General features: G+C 44.3%; 2 protein-coding genes across 4 annotated transcripts in view; one reads left to right on the top strand and one right to left on the bottom strand.

Annotated features, from left to right (window-relative positions):
* CGRRF1 (cell growth regulator with ring finger domain 1) overlaps window positions 1-22,682 on the bottom strand; it is a 451,182-nt gene that overhangs the window by 190,497 nt on the left and 238,003 nt on the right. The gene's annotated exons all lie outside the window — the stretch shown is intronic.
* WDHD1 (WD repeat and HMG-box DNA binding protein 1) overlaps window positions 1-22,682 on the top strand; it is a 35,880-nt gene that overhangs the window by 11,664 nt on the left and 1,534 nt on the right. For all 3 annotated transcript variants that reach the window (XM_083731851.1, XM_083731852.1, XM_083731853.1), the window contains exons 7-26: window positions 193-243; window positions 1,269-1,364; window positions 2,372-2,464; window positions 3,740-3,846; window positions 4,812-4,953; window positions 5,127-5,328; window positions 5,523-5,710; window positions 7,146-7,330; window positions 7,795-8,036; window positions 11,100-11,237; window positions 12,733-12,889; window positions 14,161-14,275; window positions 15,198-15,329; window positions 16,453-16,685; window positions 18,252-18,382; window positions 18,783-18,824; window positions 20,284-20,336; window positions 20,452-20,610; window positions 22,211-22,338; window positions 22,545-22,680. In XM_083731851.1, coding sequence (XP_083587977.1) covers window positions 193-243; window positions 1,269-1,364; window positions 2,372-2,464; window positions 3,740-3,846; window positions 4,812-4,953; window positions 5,127-5,328; window positions 5,523-5,710; window positions 7,146-7,330; window positions 7,795-8,036; window positions 11,100-11,237; window positions 12,733-12,889; window positions 14,161-14,275; window positions 15,198-15,329; window positions 16,453-16,685; window positions 18,252-18,382; window positions 18,783-18,824; window positions 20,284-20,336; window positions 20,452-20,610; window positions 22,211-22,338; window positions 22,545-22,680 — 2,730 coding nt within the window. The remainder of the gene's footprint in view (window positions 1-192; window positions 244-1,268; window positions 1,365-2,371; window positions 2,465-3,739; window positions 3,847-4,811; window positions 4,954-5,126; window positions 5,329-5,522; window positions 5,711-7,145; window positions 7,331-7,794; window positions 8,037-11,099; window positions 11,238-12,732; window positions 12,890-14,160; window positions 14,276-15,197; window positions 15,330-16,452; window positions 16,686-18,251; window positions 18,383-18,782; window positions 18,825-20,283; window positions 20,337-20,451; window positions 20,611-22,210; window positions 22,339-22,544; window positions 22,681-22,682) is intronic.

Genomic DNA, 22,682 nt, shown 5'->3' with positions numbered 1-22,682 from the left:
AACACTTGATAGGAAAACATCAAGCGCACCTTAAAGGCTAATGCATTTGAAGACCAGTATGTCCACGAACGTTTGATTGCATAATATGTTTAGGATACTGTTTGCTGCTGTTTTAAATGTAAACCTTAATGCAGTAGTACTTTGCTGGTTGGTCAGAGGCTAATGACTCTCTAAAAATGTTTCCTTGCACAGGCATCGGCAAGCTGTGACGGGTCGGTCAGAGTATGGAAAATTTCAGAGCAGGTAAAATGCCACTTCTTGGAGTTAAACCTGGAATTTTACCACAAGAGATGCTTAAGTAGGTTTTTAAATTTTATTTCTCTCATGTCTGCATTGACCTCATACCAACTCCCATTGTCTGTGTTCAGATATTAACGTTTTCGTGCTCTTAGAAAAACTGCCCCCTTCTGTGTTTAGTGCAAGAGGGCCCACGCCTTCTGGAAGAGAGTGTTTCTTTACAGGAAAAATGGTCACAGGCTACTCAGGCAACCAGGAACATATACTGTGAAGACAGCAGGTTCATAGAGTACATATTTACCAAATCATTCAAATTTATGGCTTGTCCTACATGTCATTACCCACACCAACCGTGTTCAGACATTTTAAAGAAACATTCCAGTTAAGGGATGGAAGTGTCTCCATTTCACTTCTCGAAGTTCCTAATGATCTCAAAGTTTGAGTAGCACTATGTAGAGATACTTAACTGGCATAGTTGAAGACCTTTTTTTCGATTCTCCCAGGCTGTGGATCCACTGTGGCTATTTGTCCTTCCTGGGTGGGAACTTATATTGCACCCCGCTTCATCTAAAACTCATCACATTTAAATAAAAAATAAAATAAATGTCCAGTAGCACCTTAGAGACCAGCTAAGTATCTGAAGAAGTGTGCGTGCACATGAAAGTTTATACGAAGAATAAACTTAGTTCTTTTTTCCTTTTTCCTTTCTCCTCCTGTGATGAGGCTGCATTTTAATATTTTAATGTTTCAATATTTTAATGTTGTATTTTAATCTTGTTTTTAAGTTGTATTCATTCAACTTGTTTTATTATTGCTTGTTAGCCTCCCTGAGCCCGGCCTTGGCTGGGGAGGGCGGGGTATAAATAAAAAATTATTATTATTATTATTAAGGTGCTATTGGACATTTTATTTAATTTATTTATTTATTTATTTTGACTGCGTCACACCAACACAGCTATCTACCTGAATCTCATATTTAGAAAGAGTTCATCTCAAGATGGATAACCATTATTAACTTATTTTGCTTCCAGAGTTGTGAGACAAACTGGCCATTGCTGCAGAAGTGTAATGATGTGGTGAATGCAAAAACAATATGTAGACATGCGTGGCAACCCAAAACAGGAAAGGTAACAAGTTGTCTTTATGTGTTTTAATCCGTGTGTGTGCAAATTTGGAAAAGCAATGGGTAGGGAAATGTGTTAGAATCTCTTCTTTTCAAATTGTTGTTCCTCTGAAAATCAACCTGCCCTGATGCCACTGTGCAGTGGAGATGTAGCAGCTGAGTGTTTAGAAATCCAACATGTGGAACAGTGGCAGAGCCCTGCTCAGGATTAAGGATGGCGAGTGTTGGTGAAGGTGCTGCTGTCGTAATCATAAATGCTGTGTCTTCTAAGTAATGCAGATGCAGAGAGTGGGCAACATATGAAATGGCACAGGAGCCTCTTCCCATACAATAGATGATCACGATTAATTACATTTATTGGTTGCTCTTTTCACAAAGCAAAAAGGGCAACCAAAAGTAACTTATAACTCTTGCTAATCTTTTGCTCAGAAAAATCTTTGGCCACCTCTGTAGCTTCAAATTTGGGAGGAAGGGTGGCTACTTGTCATGTTTGCCAGAGGGCAGTGCCATGCTTCTCATGGCAAGCAGCATTGTGGAAGACTGGTACTCGGTATAGCTGCTGTAGTATGCATGTGCTTGGCTGATTTCAGACATTCATTGGATCAATCTCCATTGCTCCTGAGGGTTTGCAGTCTTAGCCATGAGAGCTGTCCTGCTTTTTCTGACTCAGATTGTTGCCACAGGCTGGCCTCTCGGCTTTGTTGGAACAGGACAGAACCCATACAATGCATTCTGTGTACAATGCTCTGTGTCTAGTGAGTTCCTTCCAAAATGAATGAAGCATCAGTGCTTCCTTATCAAACATCATATTGTTTTTAACCGTGTTCTTTTATTGTTTTACTCTGCCTTGATATTTTACGACACTGTGGCTTAAAAATACTTTTATAACTAAAGCCACAAAACTGGAACTCATTTTGTAATTGAGATTTGCAGGGAAACCTAGTCAGATGAGTGGGGTATAAATAATAAAACTATTATTATTAAAAACAAAACATTTCCCCCTCTGAATAGTTGCTTGCTGTTCCAGTAGAGAAAGTGGTTAAATTATACAGACGAGAAACCTGGGATCATCAAGTAGATCTGTTGGATAAGTCCGTCACACAGGTTGGTATCCTCCAGGTGCTTGCTATTCAATCTGTACGTATTGTAAGAAGAGGGCTTTCCTGACACATGAAAGAAGTGCTGGCTATCCATTGTTAAACTGATCGCTCCCGGATGGCTATGATATGCTTTTCTAAATGAGCAGTCTACCTGCAGGGAATCCTGTATCTCCTGACCTGGGAGCGTAAGTCTCTTTGAATTCAGTGAAATTTACCTCTGCGCAGACCTGTATAGTATTGTGCTGCAAACATCCTTGGGATATAGCAGTTTCCCTTTGGAAACCTGATACAGTATTAGTGGTTGTACCACTTGCTGAAAAGAGTCTACTTGCTCTCAGTATCCTGTGCATATATATAAACAATTCATTGCAAAGGTACTGTTCAGTTTCAAGTGCACTCAGTCTTTCACTCTTAACCAAAGGAAACTAGGCCTAATAGTCCTTCCTATAGATACATGCATCATTGCTCAGGTAAGCACAGAGTGCATAGCAGAACAATGGAATGCGTTGGTGCTGACCTTTAAAGCCCTAAACGGCCTCGGTTCAGTATAACTGATGGAGCGTCTCCACCTCCATCGTTCTGCCCGGACACTGAGGTCCAGCGCCGAGGGCCTTCTGGCGGTTCCCTCGCTGCAAGAAGCCAAGTTACAGGGAACCAGGCAGAGGGCGTTCTCGGTAGTGGCACCCCCCCTGTGGAACGCCCTCCCACCAGATGTCAAAGAGAAAAATAACTACCAAACTTTTAGAAGACATCTAAAGGCAGCCCTGTTTAGGGAAGCTTTTAATGTTTAATAGGTTATTGTATTTTAGTGTTTTGTTGGAAGCCGCCCAGAGTGACTGGGGAAACCCAGCCAGATGGGCAGGGTATAAATAATAAATTATTATTATTATTATTATTACTGTGGGATATTAATTTTCTTTCCAAATGTTAGAATTGTAAAATAGAACCTGACATTTCATAGGACTGGGCAGTGGCTGTGGCAACTGGAAATAGTTTCTCAACTTTCATATTTATATAAGATACAGGGTGTTTCCCCCCCTTAAATACAAGGCTCCTCATCCCTTGCAAGGATGATAAATTAAAAGTTGAAACGAGTGCCCAGTATCTTCATACATCTGTTTTGCCTTTCGGTTTGCTTAGAAAATCCCAATATAGATGCTTTCTTTTCTCACAAAGAATTAATAATCAGTACAGTTGCTTGGTGCCCAAAATGAAAGTGAGATTGTTCAACGTGTTCTGCAGTTAATGACACATCTTTATTTTTCCCTTTGTCTACCAGCCCTTCAATGTTGTAGCCTGGTCTCCGTGTGGACAGTATCTGGCAGCAGGAAGTGTTGGTGGCTGGATAGTCATTTGGAATGTGGACAGCCAGGAGTGCTTAGAGAGGTGCCTGTAGTTTTCATAATGTGTCTTGTAAAGATGATCTTACACAAAGTAGAACAATTATTAAGAGAGCAATTGGAAGCCACAGGCCTATGAAATGAACATTTGGCCCTCATTTGGCCCTCTTTAGAATGCTGTACTACTTTACTGTTAGCCGCTCTGAGCCCAGCTTTAGCTGGGGAGGGCGGGATATAAATAAATTTTTTATTATTATTATTATTATTATTATTATTATTATTATTATTATTATTATTATTATTAGCTTTTGCTTACCGTTGGTTTAATCTAGAGGTGAAGCAGCTTATGACAGGACAGATGCCTGCCTTGTTTTCATTGTGCCATCTCCATTCCCTGCAATCATAACTGTTAGCCTCTTTGTACTGCAGTGCTCAGGGGTGTGGATTTTCTGGAAAATTTTGAACTGGGATTGTTTTTGGGAGAAAAAATCCTAAGTAAATTGGGGCAACTTGGATTGGGTGAAAAATCCCGATGCCCTAGAGCAGGAATGTGGAATTTCAGGCCCATGGACCTAAGACATTCCTCTGTGTATATCAGCCGTGCAAACTGCAAACGGGCCACATTAATTTTTAGTTGGGTGTTGGGCCTGCCTGAGCATAGCGATTTGGGTTGCACAGGCCGCATGTGATTCATCTGCCTTAGTAAGAACCAATTAGAATTGTTCTTAACTACATATGATTCAGAAGGACGTAGCACATTGAGAAGGTTTGATGAGCTCAGGAGGTCTAGTGTGTATGTTTCTCACTTAATTGATTACAATTACAGTATTAGGACTCATACATGGCACAGGGTTTTCCCACAGGGTTCTTGTGTTCTGCTGTAGTGATCTTTGCTAAGCCAAGAATGATTTGTCCAAGTCCTGTGAGCCAAACAATTTTTTTCTGTAGCGAGGGTTTAACAGATTGTGATTTTAAACCTGCACAGAACACTGGTTTTTCATTATTTTTTAGGGTGAAGCATGACAAAAGTTACACCATCTGTGGTTTGGCTTGGCACCCAAAAGGCGGGCAGGTTGCTTATACAGACATGGAAGGCAATCTGGGACTACTTGAGAATGTCTGTGATGTAGATGGAAAGAAATCAAACTGCAAGGTAATACGAACTGGAAGCTTTCTTGGCTTTTTCGGTATCTTTTCCCATCATGCATGGTAACCCTTATCCACTCATGTAAATCTGGAGTTTGGCAGGCTTCAGGATAAAACGTGATGTTTTCTTGATAGCACTATGTGGATTTTCTGACAGTAACTTTTAAACCATGGCTTTAGGCATCTGCTCCTGGTGTCAAAGATTACGACGAACTTTTTGATGAGGACGACGCCGAGGATTTCCTGAACAGAGACTCGGTTGGGGACGACTGGGGTTCCAAAGCTGCGAGGAACGATGAAGATGATGATGACGACCCCATGATGGCATCAGGCCGTCCCAGAAACCGAGGGGCAATAATAGAGGATGATGAGAACTCCCTAGGTTTGAATTTCCCAAAGCATGGGTGTGTGGAATGGGGGGCAGGGGGGGACAACACTGCAGGAACTGCAGACACATCGTGGATGCTGCCAGCTTGGCTCACAATATCCTTTGGTTGGGGGGTGGGTGTTGCAAGATTTTTTTAAAAAGCCCTTGCTTTCCTAAGCCACTGATACAAAGCTATCTGCCTTGCATAGATACTGGATTGCTGAAAGCTAACTCTGGCCTTGACAAAGAGGAAGAAGAGGACGACCAGGAAAGCCTTGCCCCGCTGCTGCCACTGTCATCAACCCAGAGGCCTTTCTACGATGGGCCATTGCCAACTCCTCAGCAAAAGCCCTTCCAGCCTGGCTCCACTCCGGTTCACCTCACTCACCGCTTCATGGTGAGTTTCTTTTCCTTGGCTGAATTAAAATAATAATAATAAAAAAGTTGGGAAAAGGCACTCTTGGCCGTGGTCCCACCTCAAGATCCAAGAGTGATACTGATCCGAGAAGTACCCCCAGGCTATGCAACTGATCCTTCAAGGGAGTGTGATGTCACCCAAAACAGTACCAGTTCCCAGATAAATTGGTCCCTTCATCAATTGTTGTCTCCTTTGGGGGGGGGAGTGGGCTGAGTTCTTTTTTCTTTTCTTTTTTAAAGCAGTGCATATCTACATAGGCTGCTGTTGCACAGAAAAACCTTCCAGAAAGGGTTTATGTACTCACCTCATTGCCTGAATGGGGGTGGAAAAGATTTCTTTGTGAGTAGGAATGACTCTTCCCCGCCTCTTCCAAGAAACAAGGTGATGGGGTGTTAATTCCACAGAGGAGTGAGGGAAGGTCAATAAATTTCAATCAATAAGGTGCCATCTTTACAAGGAGAGAAATGAAAAGAGAAATGTCACAGGAGCAAGCAACTTGCCTGGTCTCCCAGACATTGCCCCTGTCTTTTGCTGTTTGGAGTAATAAACCACAGTAGAATATATGTCTGCACTGCAGCCTAAACTCTTCTCTGTGGTATAATATTGGCCAGCATTTATCAGATCATTTCACAGCAGACATTGCAGTCCTCTCTTGGGCATGTGATATTGTCATCCCCCTTTGCTTTTTGAAATTTCTTCTGCCCTCAGCCCTTTAAACCAAACATGTCAAAATAATCAGCCAGTTGTCCCCATCTAATTAAGGGGGAAATGGAGAGAGTATAATTTTTATTTACGTTTTTGTATGTTGCTTTTCAAGAAAAGGATTGCAAAGTGGTTTCCAAAAATCCAGTAATAATGTTTAGTAACAGAAATATTTTGTTATTTATACCCTGCCTGTCTGATATTTGTGTGAACATTCTTCTTCGGCGATCACTCATAGCCGAGTAAGATTGTCTTCCATAAATACGGTTTTAACAATGAGTCCATAAGTGACTGTGGAGGCCAATTCTGGATCCACAAATCCTTCCACAGTGGGGACATTGGTTCCAGGGCAGGAGTTGATCACGGTGTGGATTTGCCAAGCTTGCCTTCCTCTTAGCACGTTTCTCCCTTGCGTCCTGAGTTCGAGTGTCTTCAAGCCCATGACACCTTTGGTAAAGGCTGTTTTCCAACTGGAGCACTCACAGGCCAGTGTTTCCCAGTTGTGGGTGTTTATACTACATTTTTAAAGATTTGCCTTGAGAGAGTCTTTAAACCTCTTTTGTTGACCACCAGCATTAGGAATAGAGTAGTAGCCTCTGCTAGAGTTAGACCAGGTGACCTGGTACACATTCAGAGTAGAAAGCAGGCTATATGTTGAAGGCTATATGTTGCTTTTCTGAAAGTAGTGTTACTGTTGACGTTCCTCCCATAGGTGTGGAACTCTATTGGTATTATTCGCTGCTATAATGATGAGCAGGACAACGCCATTGATGTGGAATTCCATGACACGGCCATCCATCACGCTATGCACTTGCCAAATTCTTTGAATCACACAATGGCAGCCCTTTCCAGTGAAGCTATTTTGCTAGCCTGCGAGAGCACTGAGGAGCTAGCGAGGTAACACTTATTTTAATGTTTCTGTGAAGAACACAACTTCTTAAAAAACCCCACTACCAAACCTATTTTTGGCATGCCAGGGGTTTACCTGTAGTGGTCATGATCAGGATGAATGGATCTCAGAGCTGTTGTTAGTGCAACATCTATTGGAGATACTGTTACTGTTCGTTTAGTGCAAAACCTCAAGGGAACAGCTGAGGAATAAAGAAAAGGTGGAGCTGATAAATGAAAGAAGACTTACTAATTAATAAATTGGTTATCAGTTTTCCTAGCATGTTTTCAACTTGTAACAGTACAAACCAGCATTCTGGTTTAATTTAGTCTCCAACAAAACTGCTACTATTGGGTGAAGACCCCACCCCCCACCCCAAAAACACGTTCAGCAGAAAGACTCTAGTCTGAACATCCCTAATCACTTCTTGTTTTTTATTCCCCATTCCCCCCTCACTTTTTCCCATTTTCAGCAAGCTTCACTGCATACATTTTAATTCCTGGGATTCCAACAAGGAGTGGACAGTTGACATGTTGCAGAATGAAGAGATTGAAGCGGTTTGTTTGGGCCAGGGCTGGGCTGCGTGTGCCACAAGCACCCTTCTCCTCCGCCTCTTCACGAATGGGGGAGTTCAGAAAGACATCTTCAGCCTCCCTGGCCCTGTGGTGTCCATGGCGGGACATGGAGAGCAGCTGTTGGTGGCTTTTCACAAAGGTGATTTCCCTGGCAGGCTTCTTTTTCCTGTTTAAATATGTTTCGGGGTTAGTTATGTCCCCCCCCACCTCCTTTTTTGCTGCAACTTCTGTTTCAAAAAATGCCATAGAAGCATCATGCTTTGATTTTGAATGGGGAAATGTTGAGTACCGTATTTGTCGCTCAATAGGACGCACTTTTTCCCCCTCCAAAAATGAAGGGGAAATGTGTGTGCGTCCTATGGAGCGAATGCAGGCTCCTTGGCTTCGCCCCGACGCGCCTGTCCTGGAAGCGGAGGAGGAACAGAAGGGTCTCCTTCTGTTCCTTCTCCAGCTTCGCTGAAGGGCGCTGCCCCTTCTCCCTCTCTGCGCAGCGCCTCTACTGTGAAGGAGAGGCGCTGCGCAGAGAGAGAGAGAAGGCGCAGCGCCCCTTGAGCGACGCGCCTGTCCTAGAAGCCGGAGGAGGAACAAAAGGGTCTCCTTCTGTTCCTCCTCCCGCTTCGCAGCGGCGCGCCTGTCCAGCAAAGCCCGAGGAGGAACAGAAGGGTCTCCTTCTGTTCCTTCTCCAGCTTCCCTGAAGGGCACTACCCCTTCTCCCTCTCTGCGCAGCACCTCTCCTGTGAAGGAGAGGTGCTGCGCAGAGAGAGAGAGAAGGCGCAGCGCCCCTTGAGCAACGCGTCTGTCCTGGCTTCTGCTTTAGCCCTGCGCAGCCTCTTCCAGGCAGGGGGAGCCTTCATCCCGCTGCCCTGAAGAGGCTTGGCGCGGTTACCCCAGAAGCCAGAACAGCCACACGGTATCCCGGAAGCCAGATCCCTCTTGCTGTTCTGGCTTCTGGGGTTCAGAATAATTTTTCCTTGTTTTCCGTCTCCCTAAACTATGTGCGCCCTATGGTCCGGTGCGCCCTATGGTGCGAAAAATATGGTATGTTAATTTAGTTGCATTTCTAAAGTGAGCCGTCATCACATGCCCAACGACTTCCATTTCATTGTAATTGTACTACTGGCTTTATACCACCTGTCTCTCTGACACCCCGTCTTGCCACAATGAAGCTTAGACTTCATTGGAATTGTTTTAGGATTGTTGTTGTTGTTTAGTTATTTAGTCGTGTCTGACTCTTCGTGACCCCATGGACCAGAGCATGCCAGGTACTCCTGTCTTCCACTGCCTCACGCAGCTTGGTCAAACTCACGTTCGTAGCTTCAAGAACACTGTCCCACCATCTCGTCCTCTGTCGTCCCCTTCTCCTTGTGCCCTCCATCTTTCCCAACATCAGGGTCTTTTCCAGGGAGTCTTCTCTTCTCATGAGGTGGCCAAAGTATTGGAGCCTCAGCTTCAGGATCTGTCCTTCCAGTGAGCACTCAGGGCTGATTTCCTTCAGAATGGAGAGGTTTGATCTTCTTGCAGTCCATGGGACTCTCAAGAGTCTCCTCCAGCACCATAATTCAAAAGCATCAATTCTTCGGCGACCAGCCTTCTTTATGGTCCAGCTCTCACTTCCATACACCACTACTGGGAAAACCATAGCTTTAACTATACAGACCTATACGTATGTTTGGGGATAATGAGGGTCAAAGCTGACAGTATCCATCTGCTAGCTGAACAGACACGGTTGACAGGATGGATTCTCTTCTCCCGTACAGACCCCACCCTTCAGGTTGGGGAACCCTCCTTAACAGACTTGAGGGAGGATGGGGTGGGAGGATGGAAGGCTGTGGTGTTGGGGGGAGGAGGAGAGAGGAAGGAGAAGTCCTGCCACAAACAGCCACTTAACAAAATATATCATTTAATTCAAGTAAGACAAAAACCAGATGTGTCCATTAAATTTTAATTAGTTTAATGTTAAGTAAATGTCGAGGTTACCAGCATGAGTTTGACCAAACTGCGGGAGGCAGTGGAGGACAGAGGTGCCTGGCGTTCTCTGGTCCATGGGGTCACGAAGAGTCGGACACGACTAAACGACTAAACAACAACAACAACATCAAATGTCCAGTGCGCTTCCAACACCATAAGACTTATCTCAGCAGAGAATTTCGTGCAGCGGCTGAAGAAGGCAGGAGAGTCAGTACCTTTCAATGAAGAATCCTGGAGCAAGGACTTTGGAACTCAGGGAAAAACTTTATTCACAAAAGAAAAACCCTGGCGATAAAGCACACATGCTTTTATCTCCGGCATAAAGAAAACTTTACTCTAAACTTAACTCATATCAGCAAACACGCCCATGGCCACAAACTGAGTCTGCGAGTCAGGTCAAGGGGGGAAGAAGAGAGAGAAACATGGGTGAACTGACTCTTTATACAAACTAACTCACATTCCTGGATGCTTAATGACTTCCAGCTGCTCAGTGATTAGAGCGACTTGTTACCTCTTAACCCTTTAGTACCAACCAGATGTCAGGTGGCTGTTGCGGTTGCTCAAGAGTAACCAGGCAGGACTCCGACCTGTGTTTTACAGGCTTTATTTTGGTGCAAACTATTTACAGTGAAAAGCCGCAAAGCTCATGTCTGGCTGAATCGCTAGCAGAATCCGGGAGTGGTCTCTTTTTGGATCTTCCCCCAACATAAGAATTTCATTACCCCCCAACGTCTCCTCCCCTCTCTGCACCTCAGACTACTGCGCAGGATGGGCGATGGCAAGGGCGTGTTTCCCTCCTGTCCGGCCTGCCCAGAAGCGGTGTTTAGGCTCTCACCAGCAACCTCTGGTCCTTGCACCTCTTTCCCACTGGAGGTGGGGCTTTCCTCTTCCCCAGAAGAGGAACTGCGTCGCAAGATTTTTGGAGACTTTCTGTAACACAGCTGCCCTTCTATTTCTCTCCTCTGAGCCGATGGCAGTTCCCTGACACCAACAATTTAGCAGACAGAATAAATTCAGTATTATAAAAGGAATAACCGAGACTTAAGAACTTAGATATTTCTGTGAATGCTTTAAAATTATCCAGGGGATAGAAATTCAGCCAGGTCCTTCAGGTGCCCAGAAAATGGCACACGGACAGAGCAACTTCCAGCTATCTTCACCCACCAGCAGCAGCTCCTTTTCTGCAACTTCCTTCGGTCTAGAATTAATTGCCCCACCCCTCTTGCTTTTATAGGTACTGGTTTTGATGGGGATCAGTGTCTTGGGGTGCAGCTGCTAGAGCTGGGAAGGAAGAAGAGGCAGCTTTTGCACGGTGACCCACTTCCTCTTTCCAGGAAATCCTATCTCACATGGCTAGGATTTTCAGCAGAAGGTAAGATGGTTCGCCTCTCTCCTTTATTCTGAGATATGTCAATATCATTTTCCTGGGGAGGAAATGTGCAGCATTGTACGACAGACTCCCCATTCCTCTACTCTCCCCCGCAGCCCTCTCACACCCCATCAATTCTATTCTAGAAGTTCCTATGATCCTTTATATTGAGGGGGTGGGTGGGTATAAGGGAGTTTGCAAGCAGAAGAGGAAGTCCCACTGCACAAGTGAAAGTTTGTTCTGTTAGTGGATAGACATAACTGGATACAGTGGTACCTCTGGTTACGTACTTAATTTGTTCCGGAGGTCCGTTCTTAACCTGAAACTGTTCTTAACCTGAAGCAACACTTTAGCTAATGGGGCCTCCTGCCATGCGATTTCTGTTCTCATCCTGAAGCAAAGTTCTTAACCCGAGGTACTATTTCTGGGTTAGTGGAGTCTGTAACCTGAAGCGTATGTAACCCGAGGTAGCACTGTATTGCTCACCGGTTTGGATCCTGAGTTTCTCTTCATGAAAGTGAGAGGAGCCAGTTTCCACCACCTCCCCTGCAGCCATCTGCAGTATATTCCAAATCATTCCCAAAGGCTCCCCAGCCCCCAGGACAAGTGGGAAGGGGGGGCGGGAGGGAAAGCCCAAAGCCCTGGTCCATGAATGTGAACTCCTTAATGTTCAGACCCTATTTCTGCAACTGTAATTTGTTATAGCAGTTTTTAATATTGAGTTTTGAATGACTGCAGCCCTTGGACCTGATGGTGAAGGGCAGGCAAAAATCTGAATAAAATAACGATACTGATGAGTGGAAGGGAAGTTAGGGTGCAAGCCATTATCCCTAAGGGCTGGTTTACAAGCTAAATTGGTCACTGGTGGTGTTGAAGATGCCCACAGCCTCCTAAGACAGGCATAGGCAAACTCGGCCTACCAGATGTTTTGGGACTACAACTCCCATCATCCCTAGCTAACAGGACCAGTGGTCAGGGATGATGGGAGTTGTAGTCCCAAAACATCTGGAGGGCCGAGTTGGCCTATGCCTGTCCTAAGAGGTGGAGATGCCTGCAATGTCCTAAGCGGGGAAGTTCAGCATTATTAGTGAACACCCAGATCTGTGGAGATGGATCCGGGCAAGGAGCTTTTCAGGAGCAAAACTTAGCATCTCTAAACTTAAGGAAGATACCAGGGTGGGGAAGGGGACCAAGCACTGCTCCTTTGTGAATGATAAGTGGCTATCCTGCAAGAATAACATCATTTTCACTGTCTACCAGCTTTAAAGGGTCACTGATACTTGTGCATTTGCTTGCTCTTGAAGATTGCAAGGGGACATGGCTGTTAAAATTGAATTTCAACAACTTAGTTACTACAGACTACCAGAAGGTGGCGCCATTTCCAAAGTTAACAGCCCCTGATTCTCTTCAAAATGTGCCTACCTGTAGCTCATGCGTCTACTTCAGAGAGAACCCTCAAAACAACACTGTGTGTGTGTGTATGTTCCTGATTTTGTAGGTACCCCTTGTTACGCGGATTCAGAGGGCGTGGTGCGCATGCTGAACCGAGGACTTGGTAATACCTGGACCCCGGTCTGTGACACAAGGGAGCACTGTAAAGGGAAGTCAGATCACTACTGGATTGTGGGCATTCATGAAAACCCGCAGCAGCTCAGGTAGGAAGTTAGAGTTTGCATGGTTATACAACAGAAAAGCATGTGAATATGTAGGTGGTTTTGTCCAAAGCCACCTGCCTGTTTATCCTCTGCTGCTGTCTGTCTACAACTTCTCCACTGCTGCCTGTTTAGTCCAGGCCCCTCCAGCTTAAATTTCTTGGGTGGGAAGAGGTCTGTGTGGAGCTGCTAGCAATGAAAGCGTCTCTTCCCCTTTAAACGGCCAGCTGTGCAACTAAGGCTGCCCTTAATTGACTTGCTTTGTTTATTTTTTGCTACCTTTCCAAAGTGAGCTGTCGCCAGAGCAGCTTCTAACAGCAGCTAGCTAACAAAGCATGTTAATAAATTTAAGTAAAACAAAAACCACAGCAGTTTGGTAGGCAGAATAAATTCAATATTACAGAAGAAATAATCCAGACTTATGTACCTTCAAAGTGGAAATACAGTTAATAAACAAGCTCCAGCTGCTGGAGAAGCAGGTCTTACTGCACCAGGCTGCTCTTGCCTTCAGTGATGGTATTGTCACAATTACCAGAATCTCCTCCTTTACTGCAGACACCCTGCAGATATAGAGCACAGCCGTACATGGTTGCTTTACTTTTATCTTTTTCTTCCAATGGTTGCGTTATTTCCCCCTGATAAAGCTAAGCTTGAGCTCACTGCAGCCACTCAGGGAGGCATCTTGCTGTTATCTGTGGACTAGGCCAATTGTACAGAAACGGCATGTTCTTCTGCTTCCCCCATCGAGTCATTCATTTCTAGGGAAACTAATGAAAAGCCCCAGGATACGTCTGGGTTGATGAATGCAAGTCACAGTCATTGTGGTTTTCCTTCCTCTTCCAAGAAAGAAAAAGACAGAAAGTGTGTTATTTAAATACAGGGTTTCTCTTTATATTTATATTTTTAAAATATATCACCCATGAGAATGGGTGTATGAAGGATTTGATTGTACTAGTGTAATTGAATGGGGCTAAAATTTAGATTCAGCAAATGCTTTTTTGGAGTTTTGTTCTACTCTTTGTAATGTGTTACTTTTTAAAAATAAAAACTAATGCATGCCATTTTTCTCCCCTCTGATGTGGGAGAGTACGGAAACTGCTCCTCTGTGACCTGTAGACTGAAGTGGTAAAATGCAAGAAAAGCTGTACCTTTTATTTATTGTGCTGTGAATGCATGCATTGCTCCTTTAGACAGAGCCTACTTGGGGGGGGGGGAGGGGGAGAGAGACACTGCTTTTAGGTGTGCATCTTAATTCTGTGCTTCCCTCCTTGCAGGTGCATCCCTTGTAAAGGAGCCCGTTTCCCTGCTACCCTTCCCCGTCCTGCAGTAGCAGTGCTGCCATTCAAGCTTCCTTTTTGTCAGACAGCAACAGATAAGGGCCAGATGGAGGTAGGGAAAGTCAACATTGGTTTGGTTTGCTGGCTGTCTTGCATCGCTGCCCTCTTGACACGTGTGTCCAGATTATTAAAGCAGACCTTGCAGCGTGTATGTAGTCAGAACTTGGGATTTGGTCCGTAGATCCATATTGGAAAAGGGTGTTTGTTAATGACAACAGTGTTATTAATGAAAGCAACTTTATGGTTGTTATTTATTGCACTTTTTGCCCTTCATACGTTTGGATCCCAGGTGAAAAATAATAACCACATAAAACACACGTCACATGATAAATATTAACATAAAAACCGATTGCAGTCATAGACAAATTCCTTGCAGCAGTGACACATAGCAAATGCTGGACTCAAAATAATACCAAGCACCAAAAACTGAAGGGAAAACAATATATTTGGAGCCGGAAGACTGAAGACCTAAATAAGGGATTGCAGTTTGCTTCCTTTTCTCAGACCCATTTTGTATGGTTTTTGCTTTGTCTGTATTGCATGGAAGTGGAGCACGTGAGTTCCTTGAGTAGTTTATCTGACACGTCATTTAATATAAAACACCTCTGATGCACATTATCTCTGTTGTGAAGAAAAGCACTGCAGAACCTCCTGTTCTTATCTGTGGGGCTGGTCAGAAACATTTGTTGAATTCATGTTTAAATTACATGTATTGAACAGAAAATGTACAGAAGCTCTGCCCGTAGTTGTATATGTGTGTTTGCATTCATTCGTTCATTTAATACACCACTGTGTTGTAAAAACCGTCAAAGCTGTTTACTTGCATCGCATGTGGAGGGCATGCAATTGTGTGCTTGTTTATTGTAAGTACTAGAGCAATCTCAGGACCTTGTTAAATTCCTGCAAATGGTCCTGATGAAACAGCAACGTGTTGAACTATGTTTTTCCCCCTTTCTTTTTCCTGCATGCTTCAGGAGCAATTTTGGCGCTCTGTCTTGTTTCACCGCTACCTGGACTACTTATCTCAAAATGGATATGAACACGATGAAAGTGTGAAAAGCCAGGCAACCCAAGAACAGCAGAATCTCTTGATGAAAATGTTTGCAGTAAGTGAGGGAGGTTCTCAATTCAAAAAGCAACTACAGCTCTTGAAGCATTTTGATGTCACGCTGCTTAGCAAAACAGCATTATTTCTTCGCAGCTTGGGAATTTGGTTGTGACCCTTTATTAACCCCTGAAACATACAAAGGGCGTTTAGGCTTGAGCACGCACTATTGCAAGATCTAGCTTGCCAACACACATTGTGTGGTCTGAGCGTGGATAGGTAACGCAGATAGATAGATCTGCTTAATCAACACACAGATCTTGTGGCTGGGCAGTGCCAACACCTCTGCTATTCCCAGGCTGCTGTGAAATCCCAGGTGGGCTAGCTGTGACTGTAGCCAGAGTTGCTGCAGTGGGTGGAGCCAGAGGTGTCAGGGATGGAGGCAAGGCACAGCGCAAACTATGTGGAATGGGAGGAGAATGGAGAAGGGTGAGGAGGGGCTGGATCAGAGAGGAGGAATGTACCTGGGGGCTTAATGTGTGAGTAGCTAATGCCTAAGAGCAGGAGGCTCTTAGGAGAGGAGCCTTGCTAAGCCAAGAGAAAGCTATGCCAAGAGAAGAAAGTGATGTGACAACTGCCCCCCACCCTTTGCTGGCGAAGCCTCAGTAAACTAACCCTAATACGCCATAGTTCCTTGGTCTGCCGTGTCATAGCCCCAGAACTTTGCACTGCCCGTTACTGTCTTGTCTCCTGTACAGTTTTAAAATGTTGAGGTCTACTTCCTAAATTAACAGTTTTCAAAGGCAGTGTAACTCCAGTAGCAGGCTGGTTCCCACCAAAGTTACCTGCTTTTTAAAAGAATGACCACAGGCAGGTGGCTTTCCCAGTGACAGGGAGGGGGTTAGGAGTACAGTGATATCTCCGGTTGCGGACGGGATCCATTCCGGAGGTCTGGTCGGATCCTGAGGTTTCCGCAACCTGAGGACCGCTTCTGCGCACGCGCGCAGCAAAACCAGGTAAAATGCTTCCGGGTTTGCTGTTTTCGCATCCCGAAGTTTACGTAACCAGAGGGTTACTTAACCGGAGGTACTACTGTATAGCTTTTGTTCTCTTGATTTTACATGAGAACCTTCCCTTGCTAAACCATGGGACTTTGTTTCTCTTTCCCCCTTTCGTACGAATAGCTTTCCTGCACCCTGGAACGCGAGTTTCGCTGCATGGAGCTTGCTGAGCTTATGACTCAGAATGCCAGGAGCTTAGCTATCAAGTACGCCTCACGCTCTCGGAGGCTGAATCTCGCCCAGCGGCTCAGTGAACTGGCAGCAGAGAGAGCAGCTGAGTTGGCAGCTGCTGAAGAGAACGGCATGCAAGAGGAAGAGGAGGAGGAAGAGGATTTCCGAAACCATCTGAACGCTGGGTAAAAAGAAATTCCAGAGTGAACTACAGTTGGGAGACTTTTGCAGTGAAGGAGTTGCAGGGACCTCATTCATCACGCAGGCGTCTACTAGTGACAGATAGTGAATGTGGGCATTTGTGTGGCTTGCAGTCCCATATTCTATCTGCCAGTGCCTGAGGTTTGGTGGTGTTCCTTCCCTGTCAGTATCGTGGATAAGGGGAAGTCTTTATACTGGTGCTCAACCCCTGGACTGAAACACTGCTTAAAAAGGGAACAGGCACCATCTGAGAGCCAGCGTGGTGTATTGGTTAAGAGCAGTGGACTCGTAATCTGGGGAACCAGGTTCGATTCCCTCCACATGCAGCTGCTGGGTGACCTTGGGCTAGTCACACTTCTCTGAAGTCTCTCAGCCTCACTCACCTCACAGAGTGTTTGTTGTGGGGGAGGAAGGGAAAGGAGAATGTTAGCCACTTTGAGACTCCTTAGGGTAGTGAGAAAGGAGGATATCAAATCCAAACTCCTCCTCCTCCTCCTCCTCCTCCTCCTCCTCTTCCTCCTCTTATTCTATGAGGAACAAATTTTCTATAAAAAGTGAGATACGGCCATCTTTTTATGGCTTGAAGTTGATTCTTGCGGAGACTGGGATGTTTCACAGACTGGGGATGTTCTGGAAGCAAGAGTTAAGCTTATCTTTCTCTCCTTGGACAGAATAGCATTTTAAGTGTACAGGTTTGAAGACGGAAGACACACACACACACACACACACACACACACACACACACACACATTTACCAAGGGACTGTGTGAATATACCGTATTTTTCTCTCTATAAGACACACCAGACCACAAGACGCACCTAGTTTTTGGAGGAGGAAAACAAGGGGAAAAAATCTGAATCTCAGAAGACAGAACAGCAAGAGGGATTGCTGTGCAGTGAAAGCAGCAATCCCTCTTGCTGTTCTGGTTTCTGGGACAGCTGCGCAGCCTGCATTCACTCCATAAGACGCACACACATTTCCCCTTTTTAGGAGGGAAAAAGTGAGCCTTATAGAGCAAAAAATACAGTAACTCTTAATCCATTGTCTGCACTCTTTCCTCCTTTCTCACATGAATTTTCTTCACTATTCACTACTGTCCTTAATTGTAGATAAGGGTTGTGTGTTGGCAGTGACCTTCACTAGAGTGTGCTTTTAACCAGAGACTTGATGTTAGCTCTAGGACAGTCCATTAAGGTACTGTGCAAAATATGTTACTGTTCTTTATATTTTCCCTGTATCCTCTCCCTCCTTTTAGAAACCTCAGAGTGATTGATATCTTCTTCCAACCACACACACTTAGTTTCATCAGTGGTACAGCACTGTCTATTCCTAGCCCTTTATTTTGGTGGCAGGGTGTGTAGTTATCGTCTTCTTTTTACCTAGGTATGCAGTTTTAAGATATTTTCTAGCATGTGACCTAAATCAGTTGTTGTTTTAATCTTACTAATGGCCCAGTGTATTACATGTGTGGCAGCTGCCTCTTATCTATCTGTTTATCTAAACATCTAGCTAAATGAGTAGACTGCTGAGTTCATTTATCCGCTTTCAGTTACAGTAGCACCCCCACAGAATCAGGTCAGGCCCGGATCAGAAACCTTCAACGTCAGCAAAGTATGGAGACCTACGAGGAAGAGGAGGAGGAGGAGGAGGAGGAAGGCACATCCGAAGTGACGAAACCTAGTAAGACTGACAAATGTACACAAGTATTCAGGGCAGAAGGCTGTATAGTTGTCATATTTCCCAAATCCTGAGGACGGGTTGTTGATGCAGACATGACCGGCTCCACAAAGAAGAACTATTTTCTGGGCTTTATTTCTCTTGATTCATTTTCCTTTTCAAGGAAGGAAAAGCTTGCTTCTCCTTTCCCTCAGTAATCATTGTAGCAAGTAGGGTCTGTCTTCTGTGTTTTCTAGCTTTTAGCATTTTGTAGCTCACTTACAATCTATTTTGCTTAGCTGGTGTTCTGAACTAGGACTATAACACAGCACTTATTCAGGGTTAACCTGGAAGATGCCTCAAATTTCACTCCTCTTCTCATGTTTGCACTTACATATACACCATTTGTCATATCTTTCTGAAGGACCTCCGCCAATCTCTGAAAAGGCGTCTACTCCCAAATCTGGTGAGTCAAAATTATTATTATTTTCTTTTTTAAAAAAAAAAGATATTTATTAAAGTTTCAAAGATTATATAAAAACAAAACAAAACAACAATACAAACAAACAAAAATAAAAACAAGTATAGTTTCAATCCCTTATTTTCTTGTAACTTACTTCCCCGACTTCCTCATACCTCCCCTTTCTGTATTCCAACTTCTAATTATTAATTCAGCAAATCCTCTCCCTTATTTTTCATTTAATTTTTAGCCTTTCTTTTATTTTTACTTAACCATTACAGCTGTTAACCACATAATTTCTAAACCAACGTCATTCTAACATTCATTAATTTTGCAATGTTTCCTAAGATAGTCCTTAAATTTCTTCCAATCTTCTTCCACTGTCTCTCTTCCCTGGTCTCGGATTCTGCCAGTCATTTCTGCCAGTCCCATATAGTCTTATCACCTTCATAAAATTATTATTATTTTCTAGGCAAGGAAAAAATATTCATGGTTGTGCCTGTTTGCACAACTTTTGGTGTCAGCTGCCCAAATGCAGTTCCTCTCCTTTTGTCAAACAGCATGCTTGCATCCCTTAATTCTGATGTAATAAATTGGAACACTTCCTCTCCAGCTCCCACTGTGCACCCCAAATCAGCTATGAGGAGTTGGGGGATTGTGTGGGGCATGGGGAGAGGTGGCTTCAGGCAAACCTCGTTTTATTGTGTTTTGCTTTTTTTGTGGTTTGTGGATATTGCTCCTTACCAGGGCATGGGTGCCACTTCAGGCAGCCCAGCCAGGGGAAGGAAGCTCCCCACTGCTGCCCCTCTTCCGGCCATGGGAGTAGACTATGGCTGGAGCTGGGGTTTTTTTTATTGTGATGGTCTGGAACCGAACCTGCAATATCTCTGAGGTATGCTTATAATGAGGAACGCAGGTGGCGCTGTGGGTTAAACCACAGAGCCTAGGACTTGCCGATCAGAAGGCCGGCGGTTCGAATCCCCGCGACGGGGTGATCTCCCATTGTTCGGTCCCTGCTCCTGCCAACCTAGCAGTTCGAAAGCACGTCAAAGTGCAAGTAGATAAATACGTACCGCTCCGGCGGGAAGGTAAATGGCGTTTCCGTGCGCTGCTCTGGTTCACCAGAAGTGGCTTAGTCATGCTGGCCACATGACCCGGAAGCTGTCTGCAGACAAACGCCGGCTCCCTCAGCCTATAGAGTGAGATGAGCGTGCAACCCCAGAGTCGGTCACGACTGGACCTAATGGTCAGGGGTCCCTTTACCTTTACCTTATGCTTATAAATGGAATCCCATGTGTACAGCATTGAATACAACCCTAAAAATAAAGAACGCATAACATTAATTAATAAAGCACTTCTGTATACGCAGGCCCACTTAACTATTGTAAATGAAAAAAATTAGCACACACAATGTTTTCTAAAGGTTTTCATTGGTGTTCTTCTCCCGTATCTCTTCTCTCTCCAGTAACAAAAGCTGCAGTTGTGTCCAGCAGTCAAAAGCGAGTCAATCCCTTCAAGGTGAGAATTTGGTGATTTTAGGTCACTTCAAATTTTAAGTAAAATGTGTGAAGATTGTCAGAAATCCTGAGCGATGGAAAGTAAGGTTTTTTTTTTTAATGTTTTGCTCCACTAGGTATCCAGTAGTCAAAAGGATCAATTGGTTCAGCTGGCTAATATCATAGACAACATGACCAAACAAGGCAAGAAAAATTCCATGCCAAACAGCCGAACTGCTCCAAACAAGAAGAGTCCAGTTATAAAACCGCTGGTTCCTAAGCCGAAGTCAAAGCAGGTGAGCTTCATGTTGACTTACAGTCGTACCTTGGAAGTGGAATGGAATCCGTTCCAGACATCTGTTCAACTTCCAAAACAACCGGAAACTTCCAAAACAACCGGAAACCAAAGCACAGCTTCTGATTGGCTGCAGGGAGCTTCTGATTGGCTGCAGGGAGCTCCTGCAGCCAATCAGAAGTTGCAGAAGCCCCATTGTATGTTCAGGTTTCAAAGAAGGTTCACAAACCGGAACACTCACTTTGGGTTTGCGGCGTTCGGGAGCCAAAATGTCCGAGTACCAAGGCGTTTGGGATCCAAGGTACAATTGTATTGGGGTGGAGCTCAGCTAATTCATTGTTGTCAGCTCATATCAAGTGCAAGAAATGCAAGAAATGTTGCATTTCTTGCGCTTGATATGAGCTGACAACAGCAAGAAATGTTGTACCCTAAGTGAGGGCTGTAAGATCAAGCATGAAGGTCAGTTTGTGAGATGAAGAAGTGAGGGAAACACAGAGTGAGCACCACTGAAGGGCCACAAAACAGGGCCATCCCCCCTCTTCTTTTGTTTCCTTTATCAGGCTTGTAAGACCACAGAGCCTAGGGCTTGCCGATCAGAAGGTCAGCGGTTCGAATCCCCGCAACGGGGTGAGCTCTGATTGTTGGGTCCCTGCTCCTGCCAACCTAGCAGTTCGAAAGCATGTCAAAGTGCAAGTAGATAAATAGCGGGAAGGTAAACAACATTTCCGTGCGCAGCTCTGGTTTGCCAGAAACGGCTTAGTCATGCTGGCCACATGAGCTGTACGCCGGCTCCCTCAGCCAATAAAGCGAGATGAGCGCCGCAACCCCAGAGTCGGCCACGACTGGACCTAATGGTCAGGGGTCCCTTTACCTTTAAGATCTTTAATACTTTTTTTCATCATACTAGTAGCATACTAGTGAATTTATTGGGAATACTGGGTGATGCACAAAGACTAGATTATTGCATTTTCTCTTAAGGGCACAAATTTTACCTGTTTTGCTTCTGAGTTGTTGTTAGGTGTTGCTTGTTGGCACTGAAGAAGATTTTCATACCTGAAATTTGTTGGGCTCATCTCAAAAAACTGCTTTCCAGTCATTTGTTGACGGTTAGGTTTATTGTTGTGGTGCACCATTCATAAATAACAATATGCACATGATAGAAAAGTGAACACGGAACAGTCAAGAGTTACTTTATCTCAAGATGTATACAATTTTTTGTTGGTTGTTTGACAGCATTTTTTTTTTTAAAGTGGGTAAAAAACGATGTTGCGTGGTCAAAAAAGCAAAGATCCTGGCATGCCTATTGTTTTGTTTTTCAATACAAAGAAACAGTAAGTAGGTGAAGATAAAATGCATACATACAAACAATAAATGCACACACACACAAAGCAAAAGAAATGCTATCTCACTAACTTCTTCTGTTGTAGTTAATAATGCATTGAAAACTGTTGACTGGGAGAAAAAAAAAATACCTATAAAGACACCCTTTCAAGGGAAATGTTTTAACATCAAGAGATGGGCGCCCAGGTATTTTATGGTCTGAAATGCATAAATAATACATGTTCACTGTGAATTTTAGGAATCTGTATCTAATTGTACAGGCTGCAGCAGCGGCATTTTTCCAACCCCGAACACCTAGTACTGAAAAGAAGAACATAGACGAGAGAGGAACTGAAGCACCCCCACCTGAACCACCTCAAACTCCGACTGAGAGCAGTGACAATAAAAGGTCAGTTTCCCAGGGGGGCAGCCCCAGTCTTTCCCATTGCCATTGTGGGGTGGCTAATCCAGAAAGCTCCCTGGGCATTCCAAAAGTTCCGCTGCAGAATATTTCAGAATCCCTTTCTTCTTCTTCTTCTTCTTCTTCTTCTTCTTCTTCTTCTTCTTCTTCTTCTTCTTCTTCTTCTTCTTCTTCTTCTTCTTCCTTTTTTCAAGGCCAAAGACTGGGTTCCAGATGTGGCTAGACGAGAACAGAAGCTGCATTGGGGCAGATAATCCTCATTTTGAAGAAACTGAGATAATAAAAGAAGGCATGAGTCGATTCAGAAATCTATCTGCTGAAGAAAGGATGGT

This window comes from Podarcis gaigeae (genome assembly GCF_964106915.1).
Source record: "Podarcis gaigeae genome assembly, chromosome: 1".
In the NCBI taxonomy this organism is placed as follows: domain Eukaryota; kingdom Metazoa; phylum Chordata; class Lepidosauria; order Squamata; family Lacertidae; genus Podarcis; species Podarcis gaigeae.
Note: the sequence above shows the minus strand (reverse complement) of the source record. Positions and strands in the feature narration are given on the sequence as shown.